Source organism: Amphibalanus amphitrite, unplaced genomic scaffold (genome assembly GCF_019059575.1).
Source record: "Amphibalanus amphitrite isolate SeventyFive unplaced genomic scaffold, NRLGWU_Aamphi_draft 000072F_arrow, whole genome shotgun sequence".
In the NCBI taxonomy this organism is placed as follows: Eukaryota; Metazoa; Arthropoda; class Thecostraca; order Balanomorpha; family Balanidae; genus Amphibalanus; species Amphibalanus amphitrite.
Window position 1 is genome coordinate 450,231 of NW_024881568.1, and position 21,891 is coordinate 472,121.

Below are 21,891 nucleotides of genomic sequence, written 5' to 3' on the forward strand. Positions count from 1 at the left end.
TGCCGTATCTTTTTTCAAGAAGAGGAAAATCGAAAAATTTTGATTTTATTTTTCTATGAACTCAGAAGAAAATATTTGAAAATAATATTTTCCATTCATTAGTGAAAAGGTTGGTTAATTATTAAATTCATTTTGATGTGCATCACAGACTGATTATCAAACAAAATGCCGACTCTAGTGACGCAGACAAGGGATCAGCTGTTTAGAAACTGGTTTGGCAGACGAAATGTTGGACTTATTTTCATTTATTATCAGCTTTCTTTGTAACAATACTTATCATCTCCTTCTCTTTCAAACACACCAAAAATATTAGCTTTTAATTTTTTCAAAGCTTTATTAATCCAAGTAACAAAAACTTTGGCCCGCCTGTTTCGATCAATTTGAAATTCATCAGCTGTTCGGTGCTAAAGTTCTTGATGTAAGCGCGGATCGCGTTTTGACTTTTGTATTTTTGACGAGAGAGTTGAAGAAAAAGTGCGTTTGAAATTGTTTTAATTGTTAGAAGGGTTCCACACTCGACTAATATTGCGATCGTAGGTAGACAATTATTCGAATTTATTACCAGATCGCTGCCATGTTTTAGTGAAAGGATGGGAGTGTTGTGTTTGTAATATTTCCCAGGCCTGCGTGTTTTTTCGTTTTCCCTGTATGACCCGTTTTCTTGCCACCTACATATCGGTACAAGTTACATTTTTTGAATTCAATTTTCTTTTGAATGATCCAGTCACACGTCGAATTTTAGTAAAAGCAGCTTAACCCACCTCAACTCAGGGGGAGCATTCCGGTCTATGGGGTAAGTTACTTTGACTTGCCCCTAGATTGGGCCATCCGGGTTTGATTTGCCGCTACCTGACCTGACCGCTTGGAACAGCGTGAGAGTTCCGGTTAGCGCCTTGGTCCACTGGATGTGGTGCTTAACCCAAACCAACCAACCACCTCAACTCAGGTGTGTTTGGCTGCGTTTTCTTCATTGCCATGGTGATGGTTTTGAAAAAAAAATGTTACCTTATCAAATTTCAATAAACGTGTAATAAAAAGCATCAGTGGTTATGTACATACTTTAAATATTTTGATGAAATACCTACTTCAAACTATCAATACTGACATTGTCCACAGCTTTGACGGTATGCACTCACCTGGCTGACTATGCACTATGCAGTCCTTGCAGTTGCGCCACACAAGGGGCCCGACCAACTGGCAAGCACTACCCAGTGGCGGTGGGAGTGAGACCTGAAGAGTTCACATTTTTGGCCAGTGCTGTTCATGACAGCAGTCCATCTTCAGGAGAGGGCCCAGATGGAGCATGGGACCAGGCCTGTGCCACCATTTACTAAACCTATTACCTGTGATATGTTGAATGGGCTAAGCTCCTGAATAAGGCAACTTTTGCAAGTTTCAATTGCCAGGCTACCTATTTAACAATGTCACTTTTTTAATAATACAAGTTATGAAAACCTAATGACTCCATCGCAATCCTTGCAATTGACTAGGGATTAGGGACACGTTCCGACAGTTTCAGTCACCAGGCAAAGGTGAAGAATACATTTAAAGTTCTCATTTTTAGCTTGCTTCAGGTTGAAACTTTAAAGCTGAATGAATTTTTTGGATCCATCTGAGCTCAGAAAAGGGCTGTAATGTTTGCTTAGTGCCTTTTACTGTCTGCCTTGAATGTCACAGTACCATCATACAGCATAGGTACCAGCTGATAAAAAAGCAAATGAGAAAATAAGCCAAACAGCATCTACCTAATTTCTGATTCCTTCCTGATTCCATGCTTAGCACCTATGTGCTGGGAATCACATTATGTGATTCCCAGCACTTATTTATGTGACAAGCTGCAACAGGGATGAGCAAAGAATACCAAAAGGTCCTTTGTCCACCACTGTGCTGTGCTCAGACTAAAAGATGCAGACATGTAACCTGACCATGGCAAAGTTGCACTGGCCTTGCTACTCTCTGGTATTCACTGATAAGATCTTATTGAAGTTGTCATGCTTTTCAGTAATAGGACTACTTGATAACTGTGCCAGAATATGACAATGTTTGAAGAATGCTGAAGAGTTATGATGAAGAAAAACTTGTATTGGTGTACATTTATTTGGTGTTACATCGATTTATTATAACATTTTTTAACACATCATTATTAACATCTGACTTGAGTGTCATGATTAAAAAGCTTTTCCTCAGGACTATATGTAATTAATGTTTATGTTTTTTTGGAGTTGTTCAAGAGGATAAGTACAAATATTACATTTATTCAGATATTTCGGTATTTAAAGTGTAGGTTTTTAGATGACGTCGCGTGTTTTGTATTGTATGTGTTTGTCGAACTACGAACCGAAATTTTGTGCGCCATTTCACCGATGAAGGTACCACAACGAGTACCGAAATATCTGAATAAATGTAATATTTGTACTTATCCTCTTGAACAACTCCAAAAAAACATAAACATTAATTATTAACATCATTATAATATTTATTGTAACATCAACTATTATGCCCTGTGTTATTGTTATTATAACGGGGGATTATTCGCTCTGAATGTCAGTTGCAAGCAATGATTTAATAATGCCCATGTAATTTTCTATTTTCTTTTTTACAGATCTGACGTTTTTCGGCTGAGACTGACGAGCTGATTGTTGGTAACTGTAGATTATCTGAACAACTTTTAACGCCATGCCTGCCAAGGACATCTTCTATTCGGACAAGTACTGCGACGACAAATATGAGTACAGGTATGATATTGTACACAGCATGCTGATAAATTAATATCAGCATGCACACATGCATCCATACCATTTACCCAGTTGGTGAATTTGACGGGATTTGAAACCTCGTTTTACATCCATGCATAGGTTTATAATAAAAGCATGTCATCCAAAAATTGCAAAAGGCAGTCTCTTGAACCGACCTTAGACACAGCTGATAGGCCGTTACGTAGCACACGTTCTGGCCTTTGCCCTTACCAATCACCCAAAGGCTCCACCCTTTTCTCGACTGGTGTAACCGTAATCGCCTTATGACCCCATGCCCACGCCCTTCGACCTCAACCCCATGCACCTACACGGCTACACCTGCACATGGAAATTTTATCAGTTTCCTCAAACTTGTGTCATTTAGTCTACACAAGTTTTATCGACACAGCCATCAGCTGAAAGTTCAATCATCTAGTTGACCCGCGCATGACTGGGGGGGGGGGGGGGCTCTACAGAGCCCCCTCCCGTTTTTCGGCAATATCTTCTAAACCGTTTGACGGATCAACACGAAACTTTCGGTACCCTCAGCGCAATCAATTTGACACCTTGTGTTAAAATTTCAACTTTCTAGCTAGCATAGTTTGACCGAAAATGACGTCAGAGTGACGTCATGTCGGCCGATTTTGATGCAAAATATTGAATTACGGCAAACGGTCTCAAGAGCTTAGATTCAAGGTTAGATCCAACTTCTTTGCATCAGTGGGCTACAAATACACGTATCTATCAAACTGCTATCTCGAATTTTCGAAATTTCGAAAATTTTGAATAATATGTTTTTACAATTACCAAAAAATATATTTTTTGTTTTCTTTTTCTAAAAGTTTTTGATATTGCGCAAAAACCGGAATTTATGCTGAAAATGACCTCAAATGACACAGACGACATTATTTTCGAAATCTACGAGTAAAATGGACCATAAAACATGCGTCACGTGACCGATACATGATATACAATTTTCGTGACCTAGGATGACCTGGCCTTGACCTGAAAAGTTCGAAGTAAAAGTTCGGTACCCTCAGGGTATCGAAAGCTATATATCAAGGAGTGCGTAAACCAAAAATGAGCCTGATCGGACTTGTCAGTAGGCGGCCAGAGCCTAAATTGTGAAGAAGCAAAAATGCCGATAATTTTTACTTTGACCTGTCCTGTGACGTCATCGGTGACCTCGAGGTCAATAAAAATAGGTTTCGCTCGACAGTTTTTCCAGGGCTATCAGACGCCGTTTGAATTTTGACGATCGGCCCAGTAGTTTCGGAGATAGGAAGGGGGCTCTGGAGAGCCCCCCCCCCCCTCAGTCACTCGCGTTTTGGAAAATACCCCAGTCATGCGCGGGTTAAGTCATTATGAATTGCCCGTCTGAGACCTGCACTGCCCCGGCTGACCGCAGCGGCGGCCCGTCTCGATGACACTCTGCTGTTGTGCTGCGGCAGGCACGTGCTGCTGCCGAAGGACCTGGTGGAGCTGGTGCCCAAGACGCACCTGATGACGGAGACCGAGTGGCGCAGCATCGGCGTCCAGCAGAGCCGCGGCTGGGTCCACTACATGATCCACGAGCCCGGTACGTGTCGATTACAGCGGGACGTGGGCTCGATTAGAGCGGGCAGTGGGCTACTAACGAACCCGGAACATGTAACCAGCAGCGGGCTATGACCCTTAATGAACCCATTATGTTTTCTGAATAAAGGACCGTGAGATGTTAACCTGTATGTCATCCTCAGCTGGTGGGTTTCTCACTTCCCACTGGCTGAGGCTATACTGCGCTTTGTAAACAATACTCAGGCTAGGTTCCACGTCAGTGGTAGATGGATCTTGACCAAAAAATGTCATAATAATGATTTCAAAAGTAAGGACCCAGTGGAGCATCGCTTATTTTCGGGAAAGTAGCACCGAGCTCAGCAAGCCACTTGGCATGCAGATTCGTCTGACCAGGCTGTACGCTATCAATCTGTGGACGTCGACCAGTCAGAAGCCCGAATGGGCTCCGGGATCTGTCTTCGGACTCAGCTTCTCCTAGGAAGCTGCAGTTACAGTTGCTGCTGCAGAAGCTGCAGAAGCTGCAACAGAACGCGCCCGGTGGCATAAAAATCCATGGGTAGCTGCAGCTTTTCGTTTTCCACCGTCGTCGTTCCTTACCTACGATGGCTGCTGCAGCGTCGTCACAAGCAAGTTACTAACTGGGATTGTTAGAATTCCATCCTGGTGTAATGAACAATTCATGTGCTAATCATGTAAGAGTCTCACAACTTTGAGCTATAAAGATGAATGAAGTGAAGTGGTAAATGAATGGCATTGGCGATTGGGTGCGAGGCGAGGTGGTGGCGCCATCTGACCCCATTACACACCAGCCTGTGCGCAAGCGACCTAGGAGCAGAGCTTCCGCTGTAGTCCGCCAGATGGCAACCTTAGCCCGCTCCAAACGGTACGTGAACCTGCGATGCTCATCGCTCACAGAATGTGGTTCACGCAGTGCTAAGCGTTGCTGTCGAAATTGGCGGTCCTGGTGCTTACCCGTGTCCCTCCGGAGACTAACCGGGCCTAATTGGCAGCGTCCGGCTCCTGCCAGCTGTCTGCTTCCGATGCGTGCGCTGGTATGAGCGCTTGGTCGCCGACGCCGACGTCGTGAGATCCCAATAAGTTGTCGAAATTAGTTTAACCACTTAACTTACTAGACTTAAACTGCTAGTGTGGGCAGATCTTTTTTAGCCGGGCAATGCAAGTACTAAATCAATTGACGTAGGCCACCCTAGTAGGTAATGTTCTGGCGTGAACTTTATTTTAGGAATTTATGTTTAGAATCATATCTGCTTAATGCAGTATTTGCACTTAGCAGACATAGTAATTCAAGTCCAGTGCTAAGAAGAACATGGCTAGTGGCTACGTATGCTGTTTATTTATTTCTTACGCGGGAGATAGCTGAGCTCATGACGCAGACACCCTCGTCCCTCAGCATGTACCGAATGACCCGTCTATAAAATGTGGCCCAAGGTCGTGTTTATCCAGGGCCTGTCGTTCCGCGCTGACTCTGGTTCTTCTTTCCTCCACAGAGCCCCACATTCTGCTGTTCAAGCGGGCGCTGCCCAAAACGGAAAAGATGGAGGTGAGCGACAAGTAGCCAGCCTCCCGGCGACTGCCTTTACCCTTACTGTCTCAAGTTCCATCCAGTGCGCGGCCCGGTCCGTGCCCACACAGACACACCGTCCCATGCAGCGCGCGGCCGTGCCGTACCGCGGCCTCTCCAATGTGATACGGGGCGCGGTGGGACGCCACGCAATGTCCGGCCGCGGCCTGCGTGGACCGGGCGCGGCTGGGCCCGGCCCGGCCCGGCACCCCGCCGGCCGTCACCTCACTGTTCCATCATCAGCTCTCCTCTTATCAGCCTTCTGACTCTGTCCGTGCTGGGACCACGCTCAATGGAGGTGTTACGCCGTCGCTCGTGTTATTGTTCTATCAGCGCTGCTCTTGCGATTCTGTCTCGTTCGGGCGGTTTTTACGGGGTTCCGTCGGGAGGGTTAGGGGTGCCCTGGAGCCGTCGAGTCTCGTCAGTCTGTGCAGATTTTACACTCATTAGTGATATGAGGTGGTTCACGTTGTATTAAAGGGCAAAATATATGTTGATGTGTATCTGATGTTTGTGGTTATAGTGGCGATGCAACGGAACTTTCGTGCACAAAATAACATTTGAATTAATATAATAACAGAAGAAACGTAGAGCTCACCTGCTCACATTTGTATCATATTACGTTGGCTAGACCAACCACAACCACGGGGACAGATGCCAGTCGAGTGGGGACCAAACAGCCACTCCGGCCTCAGCGTGAGGGAGCCCGCTGCACCGGACCTCCTGCGGACTGCGACTACTAGTGATGCTCCTGGCGTGGACCGGAGCCCACTGTGCGCCGCTCCGGTCGGCCTGTGGGGCATTCCACGTCAAATCGAACAAAAATCGGCTGTTTTGCACCTTACCATCAGCGATTTCATTATAAATTTGTGAGCGAGTTCCTGTGTGGCCCCGGACATTACATTGATGTTTTTTGCACATTCTGACCACAGGTCTTCTAAATATAGGGCATCAAATTTTTACAAAATGTTGCAACTTTATATTTTTGAACGACCATAACTTTGGTTGTACTTGTTTGATTTGAATGAAATAAACCTTACTGTTTAGGTAATTTCTTAAGCATTTGTTAAGAATTGCACCTACTTAAATATATGACCTTGAAATTTGCTTAACTCTGTTCTTAAGCACAAATATTGAAATAGCAAAAAACACGTCACCTTCGATTTGGCTCATTTTCATATATTTTATTGCCTACCATATTCTTAACAACCTGTGAAAAAATTAGAGTGGGCCATTCATAACTTTTGAAGAAAATTGCACATATGCAAACGTATGTTAGCACGCGCAGTGAAGGGGGAAGAGCGAAATTCGCCCACCCCTCCTGTTTTTCGCCAATATCTCATAAGATTAATGCGAAATTAATTATGGCTACCTGTCAAGAATTGAATTGGACATCTCATCGTGCAAGCAATAAGAAAATCGGTTCACAACTGTTCTAGTAATAGCGGTGTAAAGTGAACATCCTGTCGCCGCAGCGACGCGGCGACTCGGCAGCCGGCGCCGACCGCTATGCGCCGCCTGAATTGTAGGCTGTGCCGGGACGGAACGGAACGGTTCCGTCTTTACATCGCGCTCCCTACCGCTGATCACGTTCGATTCGCGTCAAATTTTGTGAGAAGACTAAGAAATGTACAGGCAATCTTATGGTGAAAGAATTTTGAAAATCGGTTGGTAAACAATTGAAATATGAACGTGTAAACACAAAATTGTGATTGCTGCGTTTCCCGCATTGGCCGAGCCCGCCTCAGCCGGCGACATGTTACTATTAGCAGGCCTCTAACTGCCATATTTATTATTGGATTAACTAGAAATTTCCCATACATACTAAAAAAAAATGTATGTTTTTTCGTATAGTGAAGATCAAAAGACGTGAAGATATCGTTGCGTGATAATGTTTTCGTTGAATTTACTTCATGATGCATTTCCACACGGCTCAAAATTCACCGCAAAATACCGTTTGCCTGAGACACTTTTACTATGGAACGTGAATGCTTGACTACGATGACTATGCATTTCCATTCTCGCAGAGTTTGGGATATCACTAATCAGCAATCATTCATTTCAGAAAGTGTGCACAAGCAAGCATGTCTTGACTCTGTCTTTCAAGGTCACGCGCGGTTGCGTGATGTTGATGCATGAAAACGGCGTTTGCCGCGAAAGTTATGAATGGCCCACTCCAATTTTTTTCACAGATGGTTAGGAACATTGTGACGGACATAATATGTAAAAATTACCCAAATCGAAGGTGACGTGTTTTTTGCTTTTTAAATTTTTCTGTTTTAATTCAAGGTCAAATGTATTTCAAGGTCACTTCAATTTAATTTTATAATTAAAAATCAAAGCCTTATCAATTGCCTATAAGACCCTGTTAATATCATTTTGATACCAGAAAAGGAACCAGAGTTATAGCCATTTAAAAAATTGATGTGTGGCATTTTTCGCTATATTCGATGACCTATATCTCAGCGATACGTTATCAAATTTCGAAAATATTATACGTAACTCAGTTTTGAACCATGCCCAGTCTGCCTACAAATTTTCAGAAAAATCGAAGGGGATGACGGATTTCGGTGTTTGATTTGACGTGGAATGCCCCCTGTGCGGTTTGTGGGCCGGATGGGCCGCGTATGACCCACTGTGCGCTCCTGTCCACCTCTGCGGTTTGTGTGCCGGGTGGGCCGCGTCTGACCCACTGTGCGCTCCGGTCCACCTCTGTGCGGTTTGTTGTGAGCCGGGTGGGCCGTGTCTGACCCACTGTGCGCTCCGGTCCACCTCTGTGCGGTTTGGGTGCCGGGTGGGCCGCGTCCCCGGCCGCCGCGGACCGACAGACCCGCTCGCCGCTGACGGACGCGCCTGTCCCGTTGGTTTATTTGGAGACGCTGCTGGACTGGGTGGTCCCAACTCGCCCTCACACACAGCCGGACGGTATGGGGACGGAGGGGCAGAAATAATCTCCAGCGGGTAGGTTAGGGCGGGATCCGACCGAAAATAATGTGTAAAACGACGTCCAGAGTTGGAATTCCGAACCGCTTCAGTTGTCTTGAAATTCTATCGTTCTTACTTCACAGTAAATTAGTCAATTGCAATTTTCTGTTTACGTTGTCTCTTTCTTCACCAAAACCATGCTTTTTGATCAATAAAGGTGTCAGATTTTATCATGACATTTGGCCGAAATTTAGATGCATTTTTAGCTGTCGGTCGGCGCGTTTTTAGTTTTTGACGTCAACCTTTGTACTTACTGTCCCTGTTTGGCAGCACAATACGATACGACTAATGGTTTCAGCGCGATGACTAGACAGTTCATTAGTTTCCGAGTGAGTCAGAACAGCACCCGCGGCTGGCGTCTTCCAAGGACCTTTTTGTGGGTGCGCTAGTTTGCTTCCTCTGGGGTAGTTTAGATGTCACCTCTACGGCACTAAGCAGGCAGCACGCACGTCGCACACAAAACGATATAAAGGATTGAACTCGAAATTGAGTGCCAGGACGGTTTTGTACAGATCAGTAACATTGTTACGCAGCATGTTACGGTTCCGTCAGCCATTGCTCATTGTTAAAGACCAAGCAAATTACCAGAGCCTATTTTAAGGGAATTTGACTGGGGGGGGCAACCTGGAAAATTGTCTCTAATAATCCATCAACCCTCGCCCGTATTGGTATTTTCCAGCTGCGAACGTATATGGGCGGGGGGGGGGGGGGTCCGTTGGACCTTTCCCCTTGCCGTTCCGACCCTGCTCGAGCTAGAGCTTCGTGGAAAAAACGACCGTGTTGCCCGTGATGAAAGGAAGCCGATGATACCCAATTTTAACCCTCGCCGACCCTCGCCGACACAGGGGGGGTTGATGCAACCCTCCTAAGGTTTTTTTCGCGAATAACTCGCGTAAAAAGCTGCCGATTGCAACGAAACTTTCAGTACCCTCGCATTTATCAATTTTACACCTACCCTGAAAATTTCATGACCCTGACCCAAATGACCTTTGACCTGTGACCTACTTTCCGAGACCATGTTTGGCCGGAATCAGGATTCGGCGTATGTCGACTCGCATTAGCCGCGCTTTTGCAAGCTTTTTGTGCTTTCAAACGTTCAAACATGTGATTTGATGTTGCTCCCATGCATTAGGGTGGATGTCAAGGTCACCTGAAGGTCAGGTCAGGTCAGTGACCTTTGATGACCTCGGTTCACTTTTTCGAGTTTTACATGTTTCTAGGCCAGTTTTTGGAGCTGAATTCGAATTTAGCAACCCGATGAACATTTACGAAGCCTAGTTTTAGTGCCTTTGTAACATGTTACGAAGCTGTCAGAGGCGGTTGACACCTACTAGGAATACCCGGCAGGACCCCTGCTGGTTGACCTGACCTGACCTGACCCGACCTGGACTAAATGCATGAAGACATCATCTGTGATCAAAACTCACATGATATCATTCGGATCAGCACCCCGAAAAACCCCATAGCAGCCACACTTTACGACGTTCTAACAGGTCCCGATTTTCCCGATTTTCGGGTCATTGACCTGACCTGGAAGGTCACCCGATGACCTAGGACATTAAAATTGGATATCATCGGCTTCCTCTCGTGACGGGCAGCACGCTCGTTTTTTCCGCGAAGCTCTAGCTCGATCAGGGGCCAAACGCGAGGGGGGGGGTCGTACCAACCCCCCCTTGTGCCGTCGAAGGACGCAAAATGGCCTGTGCCGGCGAGTGTTAAGGTCCTAGGTCGTCATCACTTGACCTTCCAGGTCAGGTCAATGACCCAAAAGTCGGGAAAATCGAGACCTGTTAGAGCATCGTAAAGGGTGGCTGCTATGTTTTTTCGGGGTGATGATCACGAATATCATGTTGTTATGATTATAGATGATGTCTTCATGCATTTAGGCCAGGTCGGGTCAGGTCAGGTCACGTCAACCAGTAAGGGTTTTGCCGGGTGTTCGTAGTAGGTGGCAACCGCCTCTGACAGCCTCGTAACATGTTACGAAGGCACCAAAACTACTTCGCAAACGGTCAAATGGTTGCTAAATTCGAATTTAGCTCCAAAAACTAGCCTAGATTCTTATAGAACTCGAAAATGTGAACCGAGGTCATCAAAGGTAAATGACCTGACCTGACCTTCCGGTGACCTTGACACCCACCCTAATGCATGGGAGCAACATCATATCCCATGTTTGAACGTTTGAAACCACGAAAAGACTGCAAACGAGCGGCTAATGCGAGGCGACATGCGCCGAATCGCAATCCCGGCCAAACATGGTGCCATGGTGCTAGGCCGCCGGTGCATCTGAAAGAACTGTGGGTGCCCCTGACAAGCCTGAAGTTCCAACGACAGGCCCGTGGTGCCCCTGACAGGCCCATGATGCCATTGCGAGGCCGTTGGTGTCCCTGCTAGGCCGGTGGTGCCTCTGCTAGGCCGCTGGTGCGCCTGGGCCCTGAGAGGACTGTGGTGCTCCTGACAAGCCTGGAGTGTCCCCGACAGGCACGTGGTGCCACTTACAGGCCCAAGATGTCCCTGCGAGGCCGGTGGTGCCCCTGCCAGGCATGTGGTGTCCCTGCTAGGCCTCTGGTTCCCCTGACAGGCCTGTGGTGTCCCTTGGCCCTGACAAGCTTGAGGTGCCCCCGACAGGCCCGTGGCGTCGCTGACAGGTCCGTGGTGCCCTTGCTAGGCCTGTGGTGCCTCTGGCAGGCCTGTGGTGCCTCTGGCGGGCCTGTGGTGGTATCCCTGACAGGCCCAAGGTGGCGCCCTTGCGAGGCCGGTGGGGCCTCTGGCAGGTCTGTGGTGCCCCTGGCAGACCTATGGTGCTCTTCCTAGGTCGATGGTGCTCCCAACAGGTCTGTGGTGCCCCTGACAGGCCGGTGGTGCCCCACATAGGCGTAGGAACGTTTTCGAAAATGGGGGGGCAGGGTCCCAGAGGTCCAAAACCTAACCTACCCCCAAAATCCAATTTCTCCTCGGATTTCGGCCACTTTGTTTTCGCAAACATGTTCAGAGGTAAAAAAAAAAATCGAGGCAAAAACAAAACCAAAATTGGTTAAAATTTCAGGGAGACTCCCGTCCATAAACTCAAACTGATGGGCGCGTTCCCCTGTCCTCCGCAGCCGTTGGCACCCATGCAAATTCCAGAGGCATCCAGCAACTTTTTCATTACGAGCAAGCGTGAAACGTGCAAAGCGAGTCTTTTCAATATACCTATAAAATCAGCATGGACGGCCCAGCTAGGCTCAGCCAGGCCTATAACGTTTTTAAGAGGTTTTATCTCAGCGACCACTGCAACTGGGCAGATTGACTAAATCAGAGGCCAGTGTGGGACTTTTAGAGGCCGGTCTGGGCCCTCAGAGGCCAGTTTAACCCTCGATGGCTCGGACCTATGGGTTTTCTACATACGCGCCGGCCGAGGGGGCGGGAGGCGGGTACGCTCCAGGTGGAGCTAGCGCGTCGCGGAAAATAACGAGCGTGTGCGCTGTTACAAGACGCAGAGATCGATACCCGATTTTAAGTTCCTGGGTCAACCGGTGATCTCTGAGGTCAGGTCAAGTGCCTCAAGGCACGTTTCCGTTTTTTGGTGAATAACTTCGCAAAAAACGGCCGCAGAGCCGCGATTTTGCCGGCATCGTGTTCACCTCTCTCAGGCGCGTCGAACGATACACTTTTCGTTTGTTTGGGTGAGGTAAACTTAGGGAGTTGACCTCCCTCAAGTTAACCTCACCGTTAGTCACGGTCAGGTCAGCGCCCCCAGGTCACAAAATTGGTCGAAGGAGGTCATGTCGCATATCATTCGATTCGGCTGTCTTCCTGAGTCCATTGGTGGCGTTCCCGACTCGCTAGCTCAATTTGATCGGTAGTTATTGACGAAAAACTACTAGGGTTGACTATTAAGTAATGGAAGTGCCTTTAGCAATTAAAAGTTTTTGCACGTGCACACATTATTTTGGTGCCATCACGTGCGCCGATGTTTTTTCCATCCAATGGTGAAGACCAGGTGTCTTTAGCTACATTTTGCTCTGAGCTATCGACGTTTTCCCAAGAGACCACCCAAACCTGCGGCGCACGACAAAAAAGGAGCCTGGCAATGGCCAAAATCGCGCGCCAGCGCGAGTTCATTAAATCTCAGTTTGTGGTAGGGCCTACTGATATCAGGAAATTTATTTTAGTAAAAGTGTATGGAGCGACGGCATCAGGTGCGCCGGGCAATAGGTGCGACGGGCGGTGTGCCGCGTGCTCGCGCAGATCAGCGAAGATGGCCTCCTCGCGGCGTTCCAGGACAAGAGGCTGGAACGGTGTGTGATGCTCCTGAGGCGATTATGTTGAGTAGTGGTGCTGTTATTTTTTGTGTTATATGTATTGTTTTTATGAAAATATAGCAACTTACATTATTTTATTCGTGTAGCCATAACACTTGGCCACTAAGCCCTGGTGACCTCGCCCTGGCGCACGATTTTGGCCATTGCCAGGCTCCTTTTTTTGTCGTGCGCCGCAGGTTTGGGTGTTCTCTTGGAAAAACGTCGATAGCTCAGAGTAAAATGTAGCTATAGACATCTGGTCTTCACTATTGGATACACTGAAAGAAAAAATTACTCACGTTACCACCCCAAACTGAGTTGTCAAAACTCACGACGGCAACTACTCAGGTTCCCTTGGTAACTACTCTTTGGTACTCAGGAGATACTCATGTTAACACTAACGTGACTCATACATAACGTGAGTATTCCGGGTGAGTTGTCAAAACTCACCACCTAAGTACTCAGGTTTGAGCTTCTACTCAGACGCTACTCACAGTATTACCAAGGCGGACCACACGCTTACTCAGGCTAATACTAACGATAACCAACCCTGAATAATGATAATACTAACCCATTTAAGATGGGTCTTACTAACGCGGATGCCAACGCATGAAACCAAAAATGCGTTCGTTAACCTTACGCCTTGCAGACGTGACAAACACGAGGAAAAACACTGAAGTTTATTGCAAAAACTCATCATACGACATCTCTGCCAACATGCAATTCAAGAGCCGGGTACGGGGCGTAATCCGTTAAACACAACACTAAAAGAAGTCCGTAAAAAAAAAACAATGAAACACTCCCATAGATCGCAAACACTGCGCGAGATCGCTTAGTTTTTGAACCGCTTCCTACCGCGAGATCGGCGCACTGCAGCTCGAAGGGTGCTGGTATTTTGGCTCAGTAGCGCGAGGGACTGGAAAACCATGGGCGTACTTTCTCCGTCACCATCCTTGAGACTGCAGTTTCCAGAAGACGCACCAGTGTCTCCGAAACTTTACCTATGGACCGAAAACAATAAGCTGTTAAGAAATAAAGCGAAAACTTCAGAAGACATCGGCGAGGTGTGTTAACACGCGCAGTGGAAGGGGGGGCGGATTTCGCCCACCCCTCCTGTTTTTCGCCAATAACTCGCGCCGCAAGCATAATATCAATGTGAAATTTCGGCTACCTGTCCAGAATCGAACTGCGGATCTTCTCGTGCAAGAAGTAAGAAAATCGGTTCACAACTTTTCTAGTAATAGCGGTGTAAAGTCAAACATCCTGCCGCCGCGGCGGCGCGGCGGCGCGGCGGCCGGCGCTAGCCGTTACGCGCCGCCTGAATTGTAGACTGTGCCGGGGCGGGACGGTTCCGTCTTTACATCGCGCTCCTTACCGCTGATTATATTAGATTCGCGTCAAATTCGGTGAGAAGACTGAGAAATGTACAGGCAATCATATGGTCAAAGAATTTTGAAAATCGGCCGGTAACAACTTGAGTTATGAGTGTGTAAACACAAAATTGTGATTGCCGCGTTTCCCGCGTCGGCCGATGCCGCTTCAGCCGGCGACATCTTACCCTTCGCAGGCTTCTAACTGCCATATTTATTGTTGGATTATCTAGAAATTCACCATACATACTCACAAATGTTTGCTCTTTCGTATAGTGAAAGATTTTAAAAAATCGGCCGGTAACTTTTTGAGTTATCGGCGTGTAAACGCAAAAAAGTCGCTAATATGGCAAATTTGACCACATTTGACCTCATTTGACCTTGAAGATATTGACCTAGGGTCATGAAATTCACACACAACAGAGTTCCCCATGGCCCCCCACCTACCCTCCAAATTTCGTTTTTCTAGCTCCAGTGGGAGCTGAGATCTTAGGGGGGGGCGACATCCGCCCCCCCCTTCCACTGGGCGTAGTACTCGCAACCCTTCCACTGCGCGTGTTAAAGGGAATAGTTCACTTTCACGGAATTAGTTTTTTCAATGGATTTATGATTTTTTTTATGCTCGAAATGATCAGCAAAAAAACCTTTTTATAAAAAAAATATTATTTTCTATATTTTAATGAAGAGATACGATCGGCTTTGTATCGGATTTGGTGACGATCGGCGCAGCGCTTCTGGAGATAGGTATATCGAAAACACTCATGATATAAAGATATTTGTTAAAAAAAATTTGGTGCATAATTGGTCAAATTGGGTGCATTCGCCAAATAACCCGTCGTGAAAACGGCTAGTGTTTTTCTTTTTACAAAGCATGTCGTGGTAAATTATGCAGATGGCATAATTATTAATTATATTTTATATAGGTACTGACACTGTGATCGCAAGATACAGAAAGAATGAGAAAAAATTAGTAACTTTTTAGGGACCTGTTAACCCGCGCCCCACTGGGGGGGGCTATTTATAGCCCCCCTCCCGTTTTTCTGCAATAACTTCCAAACCGCTTGACGGATCGACGCCAAACTTTCAGTACCTTCGGCTGCATCAATTTGACACCTTGTGTAAAAATTTGAACTTCGTAGCTACCATAGGTTGGCCGGAAATGACGTCAGAGTGACGTCATGTTCGCCCGATTTCGACGCAAAACATTGAACCACGGCAATCGCTCCCAAGAGCTCAGTTTTTAAGCTAGATCCAATTTCTTTGCATGAAAGCACTCAGAATTGACCGCGCTATAAAACTGCTATCTCGAATTTTCAAAATTTTAAAAAATTTCGAAAATTTTATATAATAATATTCAAAATTTATATTTTTATATTTTTTTCAAAAAGTTTTTGTTTTTTCGAAAAAACCGGAATATATGTGACAGAACGCATGATTATGACTAACTCTAGCAAGTTTTAGCTAAATATTTTCAAAAATGGCCAAGTTATACGCATTATTGCAAAAAATTCACAATTATTAATTTTTCAAATCAATTTTTCAGTACGTATTTGACATCGTACACCAATATAAATGGCACCATCGTGTTCCTGAGCTCAAACTGCATCCAATAGACACCTTTTTTGTTGAAAAATTTCAACTTCAAAATTTGACCTTTTTTTACCTGAAAGTGACCTGACCTAAGCTAAATTCGACTCAAAATGACCTCAAATGACACAGACGACATCAAATTCGAAATCTATGGCCTAAATGGACCATAAAACATGTGTCACGTGACCGACGCATGATAAAATATTTTCGTGACCTGTGATGACCTGACCTTGACCTGAAAATCAAAGTAAAAGTTTGGTACCCGCAGGGTATCTAGAGCATCTGTTCAAGAGTGTGTGTACCAAAAATGAGCCTGATCTGACTTGTAAGACGGCGACCAGAGCCCAAAATGTGAACAAACCAAAATGCTAATAATTTTTACTTTGACCTGACCTGTGACGTCATCGGTGACCTCGAGGTCAATGAAATTAGGTTTCGCTCGACAGTTTTTCCGGGGCTATCAGACGCCGTTTGAATTTTGACGATCAGCCCAGTAGTTTCGGAGTTAGGAGGGGGGCTATGAATAGCCCCCCCCCCCCCAGTAGGGCGTGTTATACACAGACCCCAGTGGGGCGCGGGTTAAGATGAGCTATAGATCTCCGTACCTATCGAACAGGAGCAGGCAGACTTCACATTCTGAAGCCACCCGGCGGCGAGCATCCGGCGTCGATCGGGGCGAGCGTCTGTACCGGCACCAGCCCCGGCAGCAGTGCGGTGGTATATCCAAAAGAAACTGTGAAAGGAGACATATGCAGTCGGTATATTTTAATGACACATTTTTTGAAAAAAAAAACTACTTCCCTACCTTAACCCGCGCCCGGCTGGGGGTCCTGGATTTCCACGCCCTGCTGGGGGGGGGGTGTCTGAACACCCCGCCCCCCTTCTAACTCAGCTCCTGGGCCACGTAGCGATACGCGGAAGGCGGCGTTCGAGAGAGCGTCAAAAATAATGACGAAATCACTTCGGTCAATTTTTTGGTCAGGTCAAAGGTCAGGTCACCAGAGGTCATTGAAGGCAAAATTTTGCCGATTTCCAGGTCGAATGTCAACAATTTCCAAGATGCCAACGCATAACTCGGGAACCAATAGAGCTACAGCGCCGCGGAAAAGCGCATTCGATAGCCCTATTAACGCCCTTTCTGAGTAATTCTCTCAGATTTGACCTAACGTCAACGGTTTTGCCTGCAGGGGACAAAAACTGCAATGACAGACTATGACAGACTATGCAATGACAGACTATAGCTATGACAGACATTGAAACTTTTTATGAGGTGAGGTCACTTCAAGTGACCTGGTGACCTGATCCTGAATGACCTTGGTCTGAAATTTTCACAACATGTGTAGAATCGATGTATGATAAGGTGTACCAAAAACGGCGGCGCTCCGCGCCGCCGTTTTTTGAGATATTCGCGAAAAACCACAAGGGGGTGTTCAAACACCCCCCCCCCCCAGCAGAGCGCGGGTTAATATATCCAACACAACCCAGAGGAACCCAGCGGATAAAATATTTACATAATATTTTCACGTATTTAATCATCAAAACTTTTCATAGAACAAAAGCATTGACTATCATCAAATACGCATTCCATTATTAAAACAACACCTACAAAGCACAAATCTTCACTAATTACTATCATTAGGGCACATCTCTCTTCGGAGATGTGCTCTCACATCTCCCTCATCTCTCACGGTACATTATGCCTATTTCCTCGCGACACACAATTGCGCTTGTGGTCATTGATCAATAATTATTTAACAAGGTAAGTATATGAACATACTTACTATTGGCCTCGGAATCCGAGTTTCAGTTTCTGCACACCACGTCCATAAAATGCTGCACACGCGAGCGACGCACCTTCACCACCAAGCAACGGAATTCAACTGAAATAATGGCAGACGCGCGCGAAACGTGCGCGGCTGTGCCACATCGGCTCAACCAATCAGCGAGCTGGAAGCATACTCACGGCTAGATTACTAACCACATACTCATGATCCTGAGCACAAATACCAAGCATCGATGAGTACTGCCTCACACCATCGCAGGAGCTACGAACGAACTAAGGCATCGTTGGTAAATACGTTAGTTTACCTGAGTATGACATGAGTCTTATCCTGAATAAAAGGGTTAGTTTCCATAGGGTGGTAAAATTTTTTCTCAGTGTAGAAAAAAGATCGGCGCACGTGATGACACCAAAAAAATGTGTGCACGTGCAAAAACTTTTAATTGCTAGAGGCACTTCCATTACTTAATAGTCAACCCTAGTAATATGGCCCTTATAACTTCATAAATGACGTCGCGCAAGGTCAACATTGCAAAAGTGACGCATCGAACCTTACAAGGAGTGCATGAAATCACGCTTCGGTGTGCTTGAGATCGTTGGAGATCGTTCCCGGCGCCAGAAAGTTTTCAGTTTATCCCCATTGACTTATACCTAATGGTGAGGTCACGAAAATGACCTGACCTCATATAACCTTCAGGAAAAATCCGAGATGTACAAGTTGTGAGACTCCTAATGTATACTAGGTCCTCCAAGGTTCATTTCCCTGTGAAATCTCCTCTGGCAGTGAGGGCGTTGCGAAGTTGCGACATCTGAAGACCGTGCAGAGGTTCACTTATGACCTCATGGGTCAGTGACCTGATCTGACCCGAAAATGCGGTTGGTGTCAAAAGATCCGGCTTGATTCAAAGGTCAGGTATGCCAAGCTTCAGCTCTCTGTCGCCGGCGTGTTCGGAGCTATCGCGAAAAAAAAACCTATGGAGGGGCGGCACCCCTCCCCCCTCGGCCGGCGAGGTGGCCCTCAGAGACCAGTACAGGGCCTGCAAAGGGCAGGATGAAACTTTTAGATGCCGACTTGGACCATCAGAGGCTAACGTGGGTCCTTACAGGCCAGTATGTGCCCTCAGAGGTCAGTGTGGGACCCTAAAATGCCGGCATAGGCCGGTGTTGGACTTCAGAGGCCAGCAGAAGGCCCTCAAAAACCAAAATGGGCCTCAGAGGCCAGCATCGGGTCTTCAGAATCCAGTGTAAGGCCCTCAGAGGCTAATGTGGGTCCTTACAGGCCAGCATCGGCCGTTAGAGGTCAGTGTGGGGCCCTAAAAGACCGGCATGGGCCGGCGTTGGACCCATAAGGCCAAGATGGACCCTCAGAGGCCGATGCGGACCCTTAGAGGCCGGCATCGGGTCTTCATAATTCAGTGCAGGGCCCTCAGAGGCACCTAAAGGTTAGGGTTAGTCTTGGGACCCCAGAGACAGAAATGAGGCCACCAGAGGCCGGTGTGAGGCCCTCAGACGCCGGCTGGGCCCTTGAGGCCGGTTTAGGGGCCCTCAAAATGTGGTCAAAGAGGTCAATGTGGGTTATCAGCGGTCATTGTGGGCGCTTGACCGCCACTGAAGGGTGCTCCGAGATCAGTGTAGGACCCTCAAAGACATGGTTTGGGAATTGGGAGCTGTTAATAGCTAGCGTGGGATTCTTGAGCCTCGTGACAATCGAATAAGGGCCAGAGCCCCATACGCCCATGGGGGCCCATTGGTTGTTTGGGAGGGCCAAATGATATGATGACCCCCCGATTAGCCTTTGGAGGGGGAAGGACATGGCCCTGATCCCCCCTCTGCGACCGCCACTGCACTGAAAGTGGAAGGGGGAGGGGCAGATTGCTGGCCCCCAGCCTGTTTAACACGCGCAGTGGAAGGGGGGGGGCGGATTTCGCCCACCCCCTCCTGTTTTTCGCCAATAACTCGCGCCACAAGCATAATATCAATGTGAAATTTCGGCTACCTGTCCAGAATTGAATTGCGGATCTTCTCGTGCAAAAAGTAAGAAAATCGGTTCACAATTTTTCTAGTAATAGCGGTGTAAAGTCAAACATCCTGCCGCCGCGGCGGCGCGGCGGCGCGGCGGCCGGCGCTAGCCGTTACGCGCCGCCTGAATTGTAGACTGTGCCGGGGCGGGACGGTTCCGTCTTTACATCGCGCTCCTTACCGCTGATTATATTAGATTCACGTCAAATTCGGTGAGAAGACTGAGAAATGTACAGGCAATCATATGGTTAAAGAATTTTGAAAATCGGCCGGTAACAACTTGAGTTATGAGTGTGTAAACACAAAATTGTGATTGCCGCGTTTCCCGCGTCGTCCGATGCCGCTTCAGCCGGCGACATCTTACCCTTAGCAGGCTTCTAACTGCCATATTTATTGTTGGATTATCTAGAAATTCACCATACATACTCATAACTGTTTGTTCTTTCGTATAGTGAAAGATTTAAAGAAATCGGCCGGTAACTTTTTGAGTTATTGGCGTGTAAACGCAAAAAAGTCGCTAATATGGCAGATTTGACCACATTTGACCTCATTTGACCTTGAAGATATTGACCTAGGGTCATGAAATCCACACACAACAGAGTTCCCCATGGCCCCCACCTACCCTCCAAATTTCGTCTTTCTAGCTCCACTGGGAGCTGAGATCTTAGGGGGGGGCGACATCCGCCCCCCCCTTCCACTGGGCGTAGTACTCGCAACCCTTCCACTGCGCGTGTTAAACCGAGCCGGGGGCACGGTCACCCTGGCCCCCAGCTAGTACGCCTTTGACGAACTATGCCGACCCCAAGCAGATCCGGTCAAGCGTTGGTCGCAGGTCGTTTGTATACGCATTCTCCTGCACCGTGCTTGTCTTATACCTTTTCAGTGCTCGCTGTCCCGCGCCTCGTATTCAACCTACAGTTGAATACCAAGGCCTATATACGGCCTTGGTATTCAACAAAATGCTGTCACCAGGACTCACAGTCTTGTCTCTGATATGGTTTCCTTCATTGAGTGAGGGAAATTGCGGTCAATAACGCTGTAGAAACACAAGGGAATCTTCAAAGGGCAAGCTGAATAGTTGTCAAGTTACCGGGTGGTAGGTACAGACAGACACTTAAGTCTGCAAAAAGTGGGGGGGGGGGGCAGTTAACATTGCTGGCCCCCCCACCTCCGAAAGTGGGGGGCCATGGCCCCCCCGGCCCCCCCCCCCTGTTCCTACGCCTATGGTGCCCCAGGCAGGCCTGTGGTGTCCCCGGGCCAAAGGGGGCGGGGGTCATAACCCATATGACCCACCATTGGATCCACCACTGGTCATTACTTGCAGACTGACTCATTTGACATCCATTGCAAAACAAGTCACAGTTGTATGTTTGTCACCGTGTTCCTTTATGCCCATTTTTATAGTGGGCACATCTCGACGACTGGGGGGGCAATTCTGTTGAGTGCGGGGGCATTTGCCCCCCCCAGTTAACATGTTAAAATAGGCCCTGCAAATTACCCACAGTCAGTCAAAGGGACTATCCCACCTTCTAAAATGTTGTTAAAACCAGTTAAATTGTGCCCGACATTATAGATTGGATGACCAGGAACACGGTTCTGGCATTTATTTTTCATTAAACATCTTAGGCTTCCCATATTCCAAACACAAACTTTCAAATATGTGACGTCACAGCCCAAAATTACCTCCTTCCCAAGGCCACATTACTGTCATAAAGCTGATTCTTTTTACTCTGTAGGCACCACAACAAAGTTCAGACCAAGTTTTAAGCGATTTTTCAACGAACAAACCCATTTAAATCAGAATGACTAAACGAGGTGACGTCACACTAACGGTCGCTCCATGTTGAAGATAGGGCCTTGTACAAGGCCCATTTTCAAATGAAGGGAACGAATTTCTTCAACACCAAGAGGCTGCGGGGGCTGCAACCTAGATAGATAGTGGTTTCTGAACCTCGCCGCAAACTTGGCTATCTCAACTCAAACCCCATGT

General features: G+C 47.1%; 1 protein-coding gene and 1 long non-coding RNA gene across 6 annotated transcripts; one reads left to right on the forward strand and one right to left on the reverse strand.

The window, feature by feature from the left end:
• The first annotated feature begins 398 nt into the window (after window positions 1-398).
• On the forward strand, window positions 399-6,377 carry LOC122379118 (cyclin-dependent kinases regulatory subunit-like). 5 transcript variants are annotated; one of them, XM_043361056.1, is made up of 4 exons: window positions 399-474; window positions 2,603-2,735; window positions 4,187-4,314; window positions 5,801-6,377. In XM_043361056.1, exons 2-4 carry the CDS (start codon window positions 2,677-2,679, stop codon window positions 5,866-5,868), a joined length of 255 nt encoding a protein of 84 aa, XP_043216991.1. In that variant the 5' UTR covers window positions 399-474; window positions 2,603-2,676; the 3' UTR covers window positions 5,869-6,377. The 5 variants fall into 5 exon arrangements, with proteins under 5 accessions (XP_043216991.1, XP_043216993.1, XP_043216996.1 ...); XM_043361058.1 differs by having other exon boundaries at window positions 413-533; XM_043361061.1 differs by having other exon boundaries at window positions 428-793.
• A 7,467-nt stretch (window positions 6,378-13,844) lies between these two features.
• Window positions 13,845-18,262, reverse strand: LOC122379119. Its single transcript, XR_006256129.1, has 3 exons — window positions 17,884-18,262; window positions 16,708-16,835; window positions 13,845-14,143 (listed from the first exon to the last, which is right to left on the reverse strand). It is a non-coding gene; the product is annotated as an uncharacterized LOC122379119 (long non-coding RNA).
• Between the last annotated feature and the right edge of the window lie 3,629 nt (window positions 18,263-21,891).